At 43.9% G+C, this 14184-nt stretch overlaps 2 protein-coding genes across 2 annotated transcripts in view; one reads left to right on the top strand and one right to left on the bottom strand.

Moving 5' to 3' along the window:
• Positions 1–14184, top strand: part of SLC38A1 (solute carrier family 38 member 1) — a 540785-nt gene that overhangs the window by 297102 nt on the left and 229499 nt on the right. The window lies entirely within an intron of this gene.
• ARID2 (AT-rich interaction domain 2) overlaps positions 1–14184 on the bottom strand; it is a 182451-nt gene that overhangs the window by 16735 nt on the left and 151532 nt on the right. The window contains exons 17-18 of the mRNA XM_081330945.1: positions 13906–14044; positions 6316–6401 (exon numbers count right to left, since the gene is read on the bottom strand). Coding sequence (XP_081187071.1) covers positions 6316–6401; positions 13906–14044 — 225 coding nt within the window. The remainder of the gene's footprint in view (positions 1–6315; positions 6402–13905; positions 14045–14184) is intronic.

Below are 14184 nucleotides of genomic sequence, written 5' to 3'. Positions count from 1 at the left end.
GCCCACCTATATGCCAAATTATCGAAATGCGAATTCCACCAGGAAAGAATAGACTACCTGGGGTATCGCATATCCCCACAGGGCATTGAAATGGACCCTGAGAAAGTCAGGGCCATATTAGAATGGACACCACCCCGCACAAGGAAGCAATTACAGTTTTCTGAGTTTCGCAAACTTCTACCGCCAATTCATCCCTTCGCTTGCCCAAATAGCCCTGCCCCTCACAAACTTATTAAAAACGAGGGGGGGCAGTGAAACCCAGCCAGCCACTGAAATGGACAATGGAATGCCAAGCGGCATTCAAGAGGCTACAGAGACTTTTTTTGCCAAACCCGTACTGAGGCATCAGGACCCGGATAAGCCTTCTGTAATACAGGCAGACTCAAGTGATGTGGCGGTGGGAGCTGTATTATTACAGGAAATTGAGGATGGGGCACTGCAACAGTGTGCATATACGTCCACGAAACTCACTGAGACAGAACAACGCTGGGCTCTGTGGGAAAAGGAGGCTTACGGTGTGAGGTGGTCATTACTTATGTGGCGTCATTTCCTTGAAGAAAATAAAATCCCCTTCCAGGTCTGGACGGACCACAAAAACATGTAAGCGCTAAAAACACCCAGAAATCTCACTCCTAATCAAGCCCGCTGGTCACAACACTTACACCAATTCTGTTTCACACTTAAACACTTACCGGGGTAAAAAAATTTCCTGGCAGATGCACTGTCTTGCATGCCCCAATACAACAGGACATGAGATACCGACTCTAAACCACTTATGCCCGAACCATAACTGGCAGTGCCAGTAACCACCAGGGCCCAAGCTAAAATAAAGCTGCAGTTGGGTAGCCAAACTGGAATTGAATTCTGAAAGACTTTGGAAACAGATGAATGGTTCCAGAAAAATAGACACGTGTGCATGATCAAAGACGGGCTGCCTTTGGGGGGGAGGGGGGATGTTATATATACCAGCCACCCAGAGGGTCACTTGCATGCAGTTGTGCCATGATACAAAATCAGCAGGGCATTTTGGATTTGTAAAAACTTTACATTTAATTAAAAGGCAATTTTGGTGGCCATCCATGAAAAAGGACATAGAAAGCTATGTGGCTAGCTGCCCAACATGCGCAACGGCTAAGGGGTTGCAAGGAAAGTCGCTCGGACTGTTACAACCAGTGGCGAACCCCTCAGAACCCTGGAAAGAAATATCCATGGATTTTATAGTGGAATTACCAGAAAGCAACGGAAACACTGTTATATGGGGAGTTACGGATTTGTTTTCCAAACAAGTGCACTTTATACCTTGCCAAAAGGTTCCCACCGCAAAAACCTTAGCAAAACTATTTATGCAGCACATTTACAGACTGCACGTGGCACCTCAATGCATCATATCTGATAGGGGAGTGCAGTTCACGTCAAAATTTTGGAAGGAATTTTTATCCCTCTTAGGAACCACTCAGGGACTGTCATCTAGTCATCATCCTCAAGGAAACGGCCAATCGAAACGCTCTAACTCAGTACTTAAGCAATGCTTAAGATGCTTTACTAATTTCCAGCAAACAAATTGGACGGACCTACTCCCTTTCTCAGAAGTTGCTTAAAATAACGCAGTCCACTCCAGCACAGGCTACACTGCTTTTCAAGTAGCCACGGGTCTTACTTTCAACCCTATGCCAGAACTAATCCCAAATGAACTGGAAAGCCCATCGCTGAAAGAATGGATTGCATAATTGCAAAACACCTGGCCAAACGTTAGGAAAGCTTTAGACGAAGCTAGGCAAGCAGACAAAGCACAAGCAGACAAAAACAGAGTCGAACCTACACCATTTTGTGTAGGAGAGATGGTATATTTATCTACAAAATACCTAAAATCCCTACAGCCCTGTAAAAAACTTGGACCAAAATATACAGGACCTTTTCCAATTAAAAGAATCATAAACCCAGTAACAGTACAATTAGAACTACCCAAAAATCTTAGGCAAGTACACCCAATCTTTCACTGCAGTTTGCTAAAAAGACAACAACAGTCACCCTTACGGCCAAAAATCCCCACCACCACCACCTCCACTCATGGTTGAAGAAGAACAACACTTCGAGGTAAAAGAAATCCTAGATTCTAGAAGGTATCATGGAGCAACTCAATATCTAGTAGCATGGAAACACCTCTCCTCAGAAAACGAGTGGGTCCATAAATATCACGTCAGAGCACCAAACTGCCACAAAGTAGACCTTAATCGTGGCTTTAACCCTTATATGTTCAGGTTCGTCTCCAGTAGAGTATAGGTAGTCCTTGAGTTACAAAAGTAATGGAGCTTGCTAATTACATTTGCAACCCGAGAATTTGTAGGAGTGAATTGCATATTTTGAACGTGATCACTCTCTTTTGCCCATACATTCGCAAATCAAATGTAATAATAATAATAATAATAATAATAATAATAATAATAATAATAATAATAATAATAATAATAATAATAATAATAATAATAATAATATATAGTTGGAAGGGACCTTGGAGGTCATCTAGTCCAACCCCCTGCTCAGCCAGGAAACCCTATACCATTTCAGGCAAATGGCTGTCCAGTCTCTTCTTAAAAACCTCCAGTGTTGGAGCATTCACCACCTCTGGAGGCAGGTTGTTCCACCGGTTAATTGTTCTAACTGTCAGGAAGTTTCTCCTTAGTTCTAGGTTGCTTCTCTCCTTGACTCAGGGCGGCTTACAAGCTTAGCAGTAGCCTTCATTCTATGTATATGCCTGCTTATTAGGGCTTTCATACACCCCCCAAGCGGGGGGTGCACATGAGGTATCTCAAGGTGGGGAAGGCCATGGAGGCCCCAGTGCAGGAACATGACCAGTGCGTCCAGCCATCAAAGGCCTCCCCCCACCCACTGAGAGACCCAATGCTCCTCTTTCCACCCCTTGGGGCCCCAAGCTGCTTGGGTCTTTCCTCCCCACTCCATCACCAACCGCTAATTTACCTTTGGTGCCACGTTTGAGTTAGACAGAGGCCATGAATGGGATTCCAGACCAGCAGAGTCATGCTTGCAACGAGGGGTGAGCTAGTTCTGTCAACCTGCGCTATGCATAGCTGCAAATCCTCTGCAAAATTTCTGTTTAGGAGATCTTGCAGCAAGGCCATGGGGAAGGGAAGCAGAACCGGGCTGGCCAAGCCTCATTCCTTCCAATCTAGAAGCCAAATGGGGCAGTCAGTTTCCTCTGGGTGGTTTCTTCCTGCTCACGTGCAAACAGGAGCAAGTGCTACACCAAACTTTCTAGATCCATGGCGGCGGAGAAATGCGATGGAGCTGGAAAGGTTTGTTTAAGAGCCCCTCTTGCAATTTGGAAAAGGAATGCTTTTGGCAAGTGAGGGGAACAGGGCGGTGGTGCGCCTAGCTCTCCAGCTCTGTGGCGCTGTAATCTTTGAAACCCGGGTGGGTTCAGCACTCCAGCAAGGGGGGGCAGGGCTACACCTGCTTGTGAAAGAGGCTGGGGCTTGGTGGGGAAGGGGATAATCTAGCCCAGTGCTTCTCCACCTGGTTGGACAAGGGCTCTGGCATCTAAGGCTATGCAGAACTCTCAGGCATGACACCAAAGTAAAATGTTGCAGCATCTCTGCAGTCCTTCATAAGTGTGAATGACCACTGTGATGCTGCAACATACATAACTTTGGGACCCAGTCGTAAGTACTTTTGGCGTGGATGTTGTAACTTTAAACATTCACTGTGAATGTTCATAACTCGAGGATTACCTGTACCAGCAATGCCTAGACTTCTCTTCTTTTGCTTCAAGTCCCTATTTAAACTATGGGAAGTGATGGGTTCCACAAGAGGTGAGAGACCACATAGGTGCAAGCAGAACCAGAGCTTCAGATGCCACCTTGTTCCAAGTGATGACCAAGCTTTTGATGTAATGTTTAGCAGACCAGCAGGAATAATCCCCAGCTCCCTCCAAAACTCATCTGGGTCTATTAATTTGCCAGAGGCAAACCAATCTATGTATGCTCTACACTGTATATTGAAGGAAATTGGACTGGAAGATGAGCCGAGTTTTAAAACTGGAGGGAAAAGTATTAATAACTATACTATGTTGATGACATTACTCAACAGTTGCAAATGCAAGAGCTGCAAATTCTACTAATGAAATTCAAAAAGCACATTTATATTTCTTTAAATATAAAGAAAACCAAAATTAATATATGGAATCAAATATAACAATCCGTGTTAGCACTGAAAATCAAGATATTAAGTGGTGGATAGCTTCTGCTTTTTAGACTATCAACAGTGTGACTGGGAGTCATATTAGCACTTCAAAGTGTAGCAGTAAAGGTCACAGAAAGACACACAGACACCATGTTGTATCTACAGCTACAAAAATCAGATTGCATAATGATCTTTCTTTTGACATTTTGTGGAAGTAAAAATATAGACATGGACTTTGAAAAAAGAAGATAGTCAACACCAACTTGATGGCATATAATTATCAATAATATATGTATGTATTCATGTTTGCACATCATTTGTAAACCACCAACTTCACATGGATATATTTATTTATTTATTTATTTTATTTAATTTCTATACCGCCCTTCTCCCGAAGGACTCAGGGCGGTGTACAGGGCAATAAAAATACAATAAAAATACAATATACAAAAGTTAAAAATAAGATTAAATAAAGCTAGCCCATTACAATAAATAATTAAAAATACTAATTAAAATACCCCAAACCCATTAGACCAGGCCGGTTTGTTCAAATAGGTAAGTTTTCAGATCACGGCGGAAAGAGCGAAGGTCAGGAGCCATCTGGAGCTCAACCGGTAATTGATTCCAAAGGGCTGGCGCGCCCACAGAGAATGCTCTCCCCCTGGGGGCCGCCAGCTGGCACTCTCTGACCGGCGGCACCCTGAGGAGGCCCTCTCTGTGGGAGCGCACAGGACGAAGGGAAGTAGACGCCGGCAGCAGGTGCTCCCGTAAGTAATCCAGACCCATGCCATTTAGGGCTTTATAGGTAATCACCAGCACCTTGAATCTCACCCGGAGGGCAACTGGAAGCCAATGCAGCTCGCGGAGTAGAGGTGTTACATGGGAGTATCGGGAGACCCCCATCACAACTCACGCAGCCGCATTCTGCACCAGCTGAAGCCTCCGAGTGGTCCTCAAGGGCAGCCCCATGTAGACAGCGTTACAGTAGTCTAGACGGGAGGTCACAAGCGCATGAGTGACTGTGCGTAGGGCATCTCGGTCCAGATAAGGTTGCAACTGGCGCACCAGGTGAACCTGGGCAAAAGCCCCCCTGGCCACGGCTCCTATATGATCTTCAAAATTTAGCTGTGAATCTAGGATGACACCCAAGTTGCGAGCCCTATCTACGGGGGGTAATAACTCACCCCCCCATGGTTAAAGATGGAATAGCCTGAATTTCCCGAGATGCCGGCACGTACAACCACTCAGTCTTGTCGGGATTGAACCGAAGCCTGTTCGTCCCCATCCAGAACCGAACCGCCTCCAGGCAGTGGGACATCACATTGAGGGCATCACTGGGGTGGTTTGGGGTAGAGATGAAGAGCTGGGTATCATCAGCATACTGATGATACCCAACCCTAAAACCACGAATGATCTCACCCAGTGGCTTCATATAGATGTTGAACAGGAGAGGCGAGAGGACCAACCCGATGAACTCCACAAACGAGAGGCCTCGAGGCCGACCTCTGCCCTCCTGCCAGCACCGACTGCGAACGTCCCAAGAGGTAGGAGAACCACTGGAGAACAGTGCCCCCCACTCCCAACCCCCTGAGACGCCGCAGTAAGATACCATGGTCCATGGTATCGAAAGCCGCTGAGAGGTCTAATAGGACTAGGACAGAGGAACAACCCCTGTCCCGAGCCCGCCAGAGATCATTCACCAGTGCGACCAATGCCGTCTCCGTGCTGTACCCGGGCCTAAAGCCCGATTGGTACGGGTCCAGATAATCCGCTTCCTCCAGGAACAGAGGAAGCTGATGCGCCACCACGCTCTCAACAACCTTCGCAAGAAAGCGAAAGCTGAAGACCGGACGATAATTGTTCAAAATAGCCGGGTCCAGAGCAGGCTTGATAAGCAATTCATTACCCATTAAGCACTTTAACGTTCTGTCACTTTCTTTGGAACTTTTAATTACACTTTTAACTTAACTGATTATATTTTGTTTAACACAGCATATTTTCACAAAATTCATCATAAAATATATGACCTGCAATTCTTTTTATATTAAACACAATGAAATATCTTTCTGAATAAGAAGACTGTGCTATTTGATTATTAAGGGAGTTTACAGCTCTTACTTTGTGGAAGGTTTTGAACTTCCTACTTGTCCATGTTCATCTTGCTTTAATCCCGCAAGAAGAGCATCTCGTGAGCAATGCTTGTCCTGTTTGAGAAAGAGAAAGTAGTAATATTATATCACAGTGGAATTAATCTACATCTGACTGGTGAACTTGCATAACCATTAAGGACTATACACATCCAAATGAACGCATGGAAACTGTGCTTGAATGGACAGCATCACAGGAGATTCTGTACTGTCCAGTCAATATGGATAATGAGCAGCATAATTCAAAGAAAGTGATTTTTGGAAGAGTCATTTTGTACGATAGGTTAATTTACTGAAAAATGAAAATAATAGCAATCAATTGATTTTGGAACACAATCTTGTACTAACTGGAGAATACTTACAAATCCTGCATTTACTGGAAACATTTGATACGTTATGTCGCTATTAGCAGTTTAAAAAACTTTGATATAACTATACTTTAATCTCATATCAAAAAGACCTGATAATCCAATTGTATGCAGTTGTATAGATCTCAATAAAGTTAAAGGAGACCACTCTCAGGTAAGTGGGATTACATTGAGAGAAATTTAATAGCATTCATATCTTCAGCACATCTTTTATTAATAATATATTATCAATTGTAATTAGACTCTATTCTTATAGTTAAAATATTAACCAATTATTCTGCTCTTAGTATTTTTTAAACACTTTGACTCTCAGTAGAGTATTTGTACCAGATATTTGTAGGAGGTTAAAAATGAGGACTCATTGGTACTCTCTGAGCTTAGTTGTTTTCTTGCAGACATTTCACTAGCCAAACTAGGCAACATCATCAGTTCATCAGTGTACTGATGATGTTACCTAGTTTGGTTAATAAAATGTCTGCAAGAAAAAACTCAGCTCAGAGAGCACCAAGGATCCCTCATTTCAACCCTGAACTACAAGTATTGTCCTTTATTGGAAGTTAAAAATCTAAATACAAAACTGTCATGGTATTGTGTTAAAGAAACTCTGATTAAAACTTTATAAACAAATAAATACATACACATATCTTGTCTATCAATCAGTATGATGTCTGGTCAACATGGAAAATCTCCAATAAATAATATAATCTCATTGTTTGCAGCTAATTTTCTATAATTACTTTGAAATTCAGAAGGAATTTAGGAAGCGTTTAACAGGGTATTTGTCATGGTTCTGGTAGATGAGACCAGATAAATGAGAACTCCAAGGCTAGAGGCTTCCTCAAAGAACATGTTTATTGGTTACAAAGTATCGGCATGAACAAAAATGAAACCAAGTCTGAAATTCCCCCCAAAGAGTTACACTGTTACAAAGTTAAACTTCCCACCCCAAAGCTATGCAATCAATTACATTTCTCAATAGAATAGTTTGGCAGGCTTTCTACACCCAACCCTCCAATCCGAGTGGTAGAAATGACCTTGGTTCCCACAGGACACAGAATTGTTTAGACTAGCAGAAAACCTCCACTTCCCCCTCCCATTCTCGTGGCAACCTAGAAGGAGCAAGATGGCTTCAGCCAGGTTTGTTGTAGTTGACAGTTGGACCTCCCCCCCCTAAAGAGAAAGCAAATCCTGAAAGCAGAAATTAGGAATCCCCCTGAGGTTTTTGAGGATGTTTATCATAAACTAGCTGTATTAGTCTGTCTGCCTTAACGTCCACACTTTTCACCCAACTAGCTTCCGATAATGGATAACCCTTCCACTGCACTAAGTACTGTAACTTTCCCTTATATAATCTCGAATTGAGAATGTTTGATCTCATATTGGGCTTCCCCTTCAACTAAAATGGGATTGGTCATAGTGAGGATTCTCTGACAGGCTTTAGCAAACTGTAGTGAAAGACAGGGTGGATCTTTCCTAATAAACAAGGGAGTTTCAACTCAACTGTGACAGGATTTATAATTTTAGTTATGGGGAAGGGGCCAAAGAATTTTGGTCCTAATTTCTGGATCAGTAATTTGAGCCTGAAATATTTGGGAGATAGGTAGACTTTCTCTCCTATATAAAACGGCCTCTGAGGGGACAACTTCTTATCAGCTTGTTCCTTACACGTTTTTGTGGCTTGGGCTAAGGCTTTCTTTACATTGGCCCAAACACGCTGCCACAATGTAACCCACTGGTCTAAAGTTTGCGAGACAGCGAGTTCATATGAATATTCAGGCATAGGAACAATTTCTCAGCCAGCAGCAATTTTGAATGGGGTAAATCAATGCTGCCACTTCAGTAAAAGGCAGGAGGTCAGCCCAATTACTCTGTTTTTAGTTAATGTAACATCTGAGGTATTGCTCCACCATTGCATTTGTACATTCAGCCGATCTATTCATGCTCAGATGAAAAGCCAATGAGAGCCCTTGCATGGACCCAATTAGCTTGACAAAGTCTCTCCAAAACCTCATAGTAAATTGGACCCCTCTATCCAATATAATCCTCTTCGGCATTCCATGAAGGCAGTAGATGTGTTTCAGCAACAGCTTGGCTAATTTTTGAGCAGAGGGGAGTCCTGAGCAGGCAATGAAATGGGCTTGTTTTGAAAAGAGATCAATGACAGTCCATATTACCATATTTCCCTTACTTTCTGGTAATTCAACAATAAAATCCATGGCTATCTCCTCCCAGGGTTGGGATGGGTCTGCTACATGTTGCAATAACCCTGGAGGATTACCAGGATGTTTCTTCATGGCAGCACAAGTGGCACAGCTCTTTACATAGCTTTCAATGTCTTTTTTCATCCGTGACCACCAAAACTGTCGTGAGACTAAATGCAAGGTTTTTAAGAAACCAAAGTGGCTAGCCTGCTTTGCATCATGACTGCATTGGGGGGCTTGAATTCTGAGGGATTCTGGCAGGTATAATTTGGACCCCTTCCAGGCCAAACCATCCTGATATGTTCACAGGGATTTATTCTCCTGGAACCAGGTATAGGTCTTCAACTCTTCCCTGAGCTTTTGGATCATGCGGCTATCTGTCTCGGTAGATTGCCTCTGTGTATGACCCCTTGTGATCACTTGAGAAATTGATTGCAGTAGCGGAATGATAGAATTAATGATTTCCTCTCAACAGCTCTTGTATTTGGGTATTCTCAACCAGGCATCAGCTAAGAAATTCTTCCCTTCTCAGAAATACTTTAAAGCAGACATGTCAAACTCGTGATGTCACATGACGTTGCACAACGTATCAGGAAGGTTTTGCCATTGCCGGCAATGGGGTGGACGCAGCTTGTGCATGATGCATCCGGCCCACGGGCCGGCAGTTTGACACCCCTGCTTTAAAGTAAAGTTAAAACAGTTAGAATATTGTGCCCATTGGACCTGTTTAGGGGACAACTTTTGAGGGGTTTTCAGTGTTTCTAGATTTTTATGATCAGTCCATACTTCAAAAGGCATTTTGCTCCCCTCTAGGAAGTGGTGCCAAGTCAACAGCGCCCACCTCACTGCGAAAGCCTCCTTCTCCCACACAGCCCACCATCTCTGAGTGTCCATCAGTTTTCTAGAACTGTAGGCACAAGGTTGTAGGTCTCCTTTTTGGTTCCTTTGTAAAAGTACTGCTCCCATGGCTACATCTCTTGCATCAGCTTGGATGATGAATTGTTCCTCAGGGTCAGCGTGTTTGAAAATGGGTTTGGCTGCAAACAGCCTCTTGTAAGTGCTCAAATGCTGCTTGGCACTCCATAGGCCAATGTAAAAAGTTGACAAGGTCGGGGCTTTTCCCCTCCTTTCCATTTTCAGTAGCTTAGTAATCGGCAGAGCTATCTTAGCGAACGAGGGAATGAATTGCTAGTAAAAGTTCACAAATCCTAGAAAACTTTGAAGCTGCTTGTGGGTCCGTGGGGGCTGCTATTCCAGCACCACTTTAACTTTTGACAGGGGCCATTTCCACCCCCTCACTGGAAATTCTGTACCCAAGATAGTTGAGGCGCGGTTGATGGAATTCACATTTAGAAAGCTTAGCATAAAGTTTAGATCTCAGCAGCTTCTTGAGCACTTCGCTCACTAACTTGACATGCTTTTCCATGGTCTTGGTGTAGATAAGGATGTTGTCTAGGTAGACTAAGACCCCCTTGATCAATGGCATGAAACAGCAGGGGCCCCTTGGAGACTGAAAGGCATAACCTTGAACTGAAAACTTCCCAGAGGGCTGTTGAATGCTGTTTTTCATTCATTCCCTTCCTTAATCTGCACTCAGTAATAAGCTTTTCTTAAGTCCAATTTAGTGAAAATTTTCCCCTTGGCTAGGTGGGCCAGCATGTCTTTCATTAAAGGAAGGTGGTACATATTTTCAATACTGATAGTATTTAACCTTTTAAAATCTACACAGAACCTTATTGATCCATTTTTCTTTTCTTTAAAAAGCACGAGGGCAGCCACACATGATTTAGCTGGTTGAATGAACCCCCTGGCTAAGTTCTTGTCAATGTACTCCCTCAGATCTTTCATCTCTCTAAGTGTCATAGATACATTTTGGGTTTTGGAAGCTTGGCTCCAGGCAAGATTTCAGTGGCACAGTCAGTCACCCAGTATGGGGGGAGAACATCACATTCCCTTTCACTAAATGCCTCCGCCAAGTCTCAATATTTGCTTGGTATTAGTTGGATCCCTGGTACGTGTTCTATGACAACTTTTAGGGTCTCAAGAGTTTCCAGTCTCAGCTGCGGCAGGCCTCTGTACTTCGCTGGTTGCATGGATGGAAGGGGTCCCATTGCTAACCTTAGAGTCCTCACTCCATCCTCCCACCAAATCATAGGGCGCCACTTATCGAGAAAAGCCAGACCCAGGATTACAGCCTCAGTCATCTTAGGAACTATCACAAAACGGGTGGTTTTTCCAATGTCTCCCCATTTCCAAATGTACTGGTTCAGTCAGGTGCATGGCAGGAGCTCCTCCGATAAGAGATCCATCTCCCTGCTCAAATTTCATGGCCAGGGGCATTAGCTAGGTACAGATACCCAACTTTAGCACCCTAGGGAGATTGATTAAACATCTGGCGCAACCCAAGTCAATAAGGATATTTAAATCTGTTTGGGCATCTTTCTTGGGTACTATGATTTTGGCAGAGATGACAAAAGGTGGGATGGGTCGACTTACCATTGGGACATTTTCACCCTCCTTGTCACTATCATAAGGAGTTGGCATCGGCAGGGGCTTGGATGGAGCTTCTTTTTCTCCCTGGGGAGGGGGAGTGATCTGATTAGCTTGCTCTTGATGGGCCCAATTCAACGTCTCATGTCCAGGTCGTGGGTTCCTCTTTGGCTTTGTGGTGGTGGCAGGTGCACTTCTGGCCTGGGGAACAGGAACTGGACAATCAGCTGCCCAATGACCTGATTGCTCACACCGGAAACATTTGATCAGGAGTCTGGTGGATGCTTGGAGAAAACTGGTGGCTGCAGTAGTTTGGGGACATTTGCCAAACAGGCACTTTTCTTTGCTCCGCTTTGGCTTTGATTCAGTGGTGGTGGGTCTCCGGTAACGACCCAGTTCAATGTCTAGGGTCACAGCCATGCAGTACCACTCCCGGAGCTGATCAAGGACTCCCCAGTAGGTGAATGCTTGGAATAAACCTTGATCTAGTCCTTCTTTGAAATGGTGAATAAGCGATTGTTCTGGCCACTGTCTGATCCTTCCAGCAATTTTCTGAAATTCCTGGACATAGTCTTTGGCTGGTTGTCCTCTCTGCCTCAGGCTATGGATGTCCTTCTCAGCTTGCAGTGCCTGGGATTCATCTTCAAATCTGGCTCTTGGTTCCGCCATAAACAGAATGTTGTCCCACAGTTCTGGCTCTTTCTCATTGTGTAGGCTGCTTATCCACTCTGCAGCTTCCTCTTCTAGGTTTGCTGCAACTGCGACCACCATCCTGGTATCGTTGGGGTAACCAGGGGCATAGTGATTCAGGTGAGGCCACACTTGGTTCAAGAAAAAGGACAACTTCTCAGGTCTCCATCAAACATGGGTTTGATAGGAGGTGGGTCCACCGGCTGTTGTCCCCAGTATGCTGGGCAGTAGGCTAGCCACTGATACAGATTGTGGAGGCGCCACCCTCTGGAACACCTTCGGCTGGGCCCCTGGTTTAGTGGGACACTGGTCTCACTCGGGGCTGTGCCTGGATGCTGGACTCAACGTCGAAGCTGGCCAAGGTTGTGGGGAAGCTGCCCGGGCCATCGCGATTGGGCTTGGGCTCTGGAGAGGAGGCGGGAGCGTCAGTGAGTGTTGATGTCCCATCTGGCAGAGATCACAGAATGAGCAATCAACTCCATCTCCTCGACCTCGAACCAGTCAAACTTTTCTATCAATCTCTCAACTGAGTGGCTATGGATGGGTGTCATGTATCTCCTCTCTCTGGAATTATCCCATCCAGCTGGCCTTTTTACTTTCCTTGGTGCAAGCGATCAAAGGCTATGGGATGAAATCAGAGGAAATTCCACCTTAGCAGCCTTGGGGATGCTCCGTTGTTGGGGAGTCTCCTCGGAGTGGCTGAGCTCCCAGAGGTTCCAGATCCCTTCTTTTTGTCTCAACCTCTCAGGTGGAATTTTGCAGGTTATTGGTCTTACTCCAGCTGCATGAGCTTTGCTGTCCGCTTGAACAATAGCCTGCGCTCTTTCAGCCACCGCCAAGCTGAGGCTAGTGGCCAATTCTCCCTTCTTCTCCATTTCGGCTTCTTCCCTGAGTCTTTGCCGTCCTCTCAAAAATAGTGGGTAGGTGACTGGGGCTTAGGACCCAAAGGCAAAAGTTTTTAGGAGACTTGATTTATTGTCATAGTTCTGGTAGATGAGACCAGATAAATCAGAACTCTGAGGCTAGAGGCTTCCTCAAGAACATGTTTATTGGTTACAAAGTATCGGCATGAACAAAAGTGAAACCAAGTCTGAAATTCCCCCCAAAGAGTCACACTGTTACAAAGTTAAACTTCTCATCCCAAAGCTGTGCAATCAATTACATTTCCCAATAGAATAGTTTGGCGGGCTTTCTAACAGTACACCCAACTCTCCAATCTGACCGGCAGAAATGATCTTGGTTCCCACAGAATAGAGAATTGTTTAGACTAGTAGAAAACCTCCACTTCCCCCCTCCCATTCTCGTGGCAACCTAGAATGAGCAAGATGGCTTCAGCCTGGTTTGTTGTAGAGTTGACAATATTTCTTCTGTGTGTAAATATCATTTTCCTCTCTACTAGCCTAAAAATTCAAAATGAGAATCTTATTGCAGGGTCTTTCACTGGTATACATAACTCTAAAAACGTACATAATGCTGTGTCTTACAATGACTATCTCATTTTTCCTTCAAAACACTATATGATTGATAGAGCTGATCGAAAAAGCCAGTACTTTCTTTTATTGCTCAATCCACTGCTTTTGACATTGTTCCTAGACAGCAAAGTAGGGCTACTTTTAGCTTATTTCAAACTCTTTCCACATATTTATTGAGACTCAGATGTTTATTATTCCTATTTCTAAAAATAAGAAGCCTAATAAAATTTTACAGCAAATGGCTGGCTCTTCTTCAGTACTCCAGAAATTTCTAAAACACACTTTTTATTTATATGAAAATTATCTATAAAACCTTAGAAAAGGAATGAGAGATTTCTACCTGTAGGTGAGTAATGAAGGAAAACCTTTGTCTCTGGAAAGGTTCACAACCCTCCCACAAACACTGTCCAGGATAGATATCTTTTCCTCCATGCTCAGTTGCAGCATGATAGAAAACTTGGGATGGTGTCTGAAACCACCTAGAAAATGGAAAGGATTTTAATTTTGCAGAAAACAGTATACTCTTTTGCAATCAATTTCTTCACCTAGTTATTACATATAAATCATGAAAAACAGAAGTTATAATAAAGTGGCAGACTAAAATTATTTAAGGGTTCTA

Source organism: Vipera berus (genome assembly GCF_964194415.1).
Source record: "Vipera berus genome assembly, chromosome: 6".
Classification (NCBI taxonomy): domain Eukaryota; kingdom Metazoa; phylum Chordata; class Lepidosauria; order Squamata; family Viperidae; genus Vipera; species Vipera berus.
The sequence above is the reverse complement of the archived record's forward strand: the minus strand, read 5'-3'. Positions and strand labels throughout refer to the sequence as shown.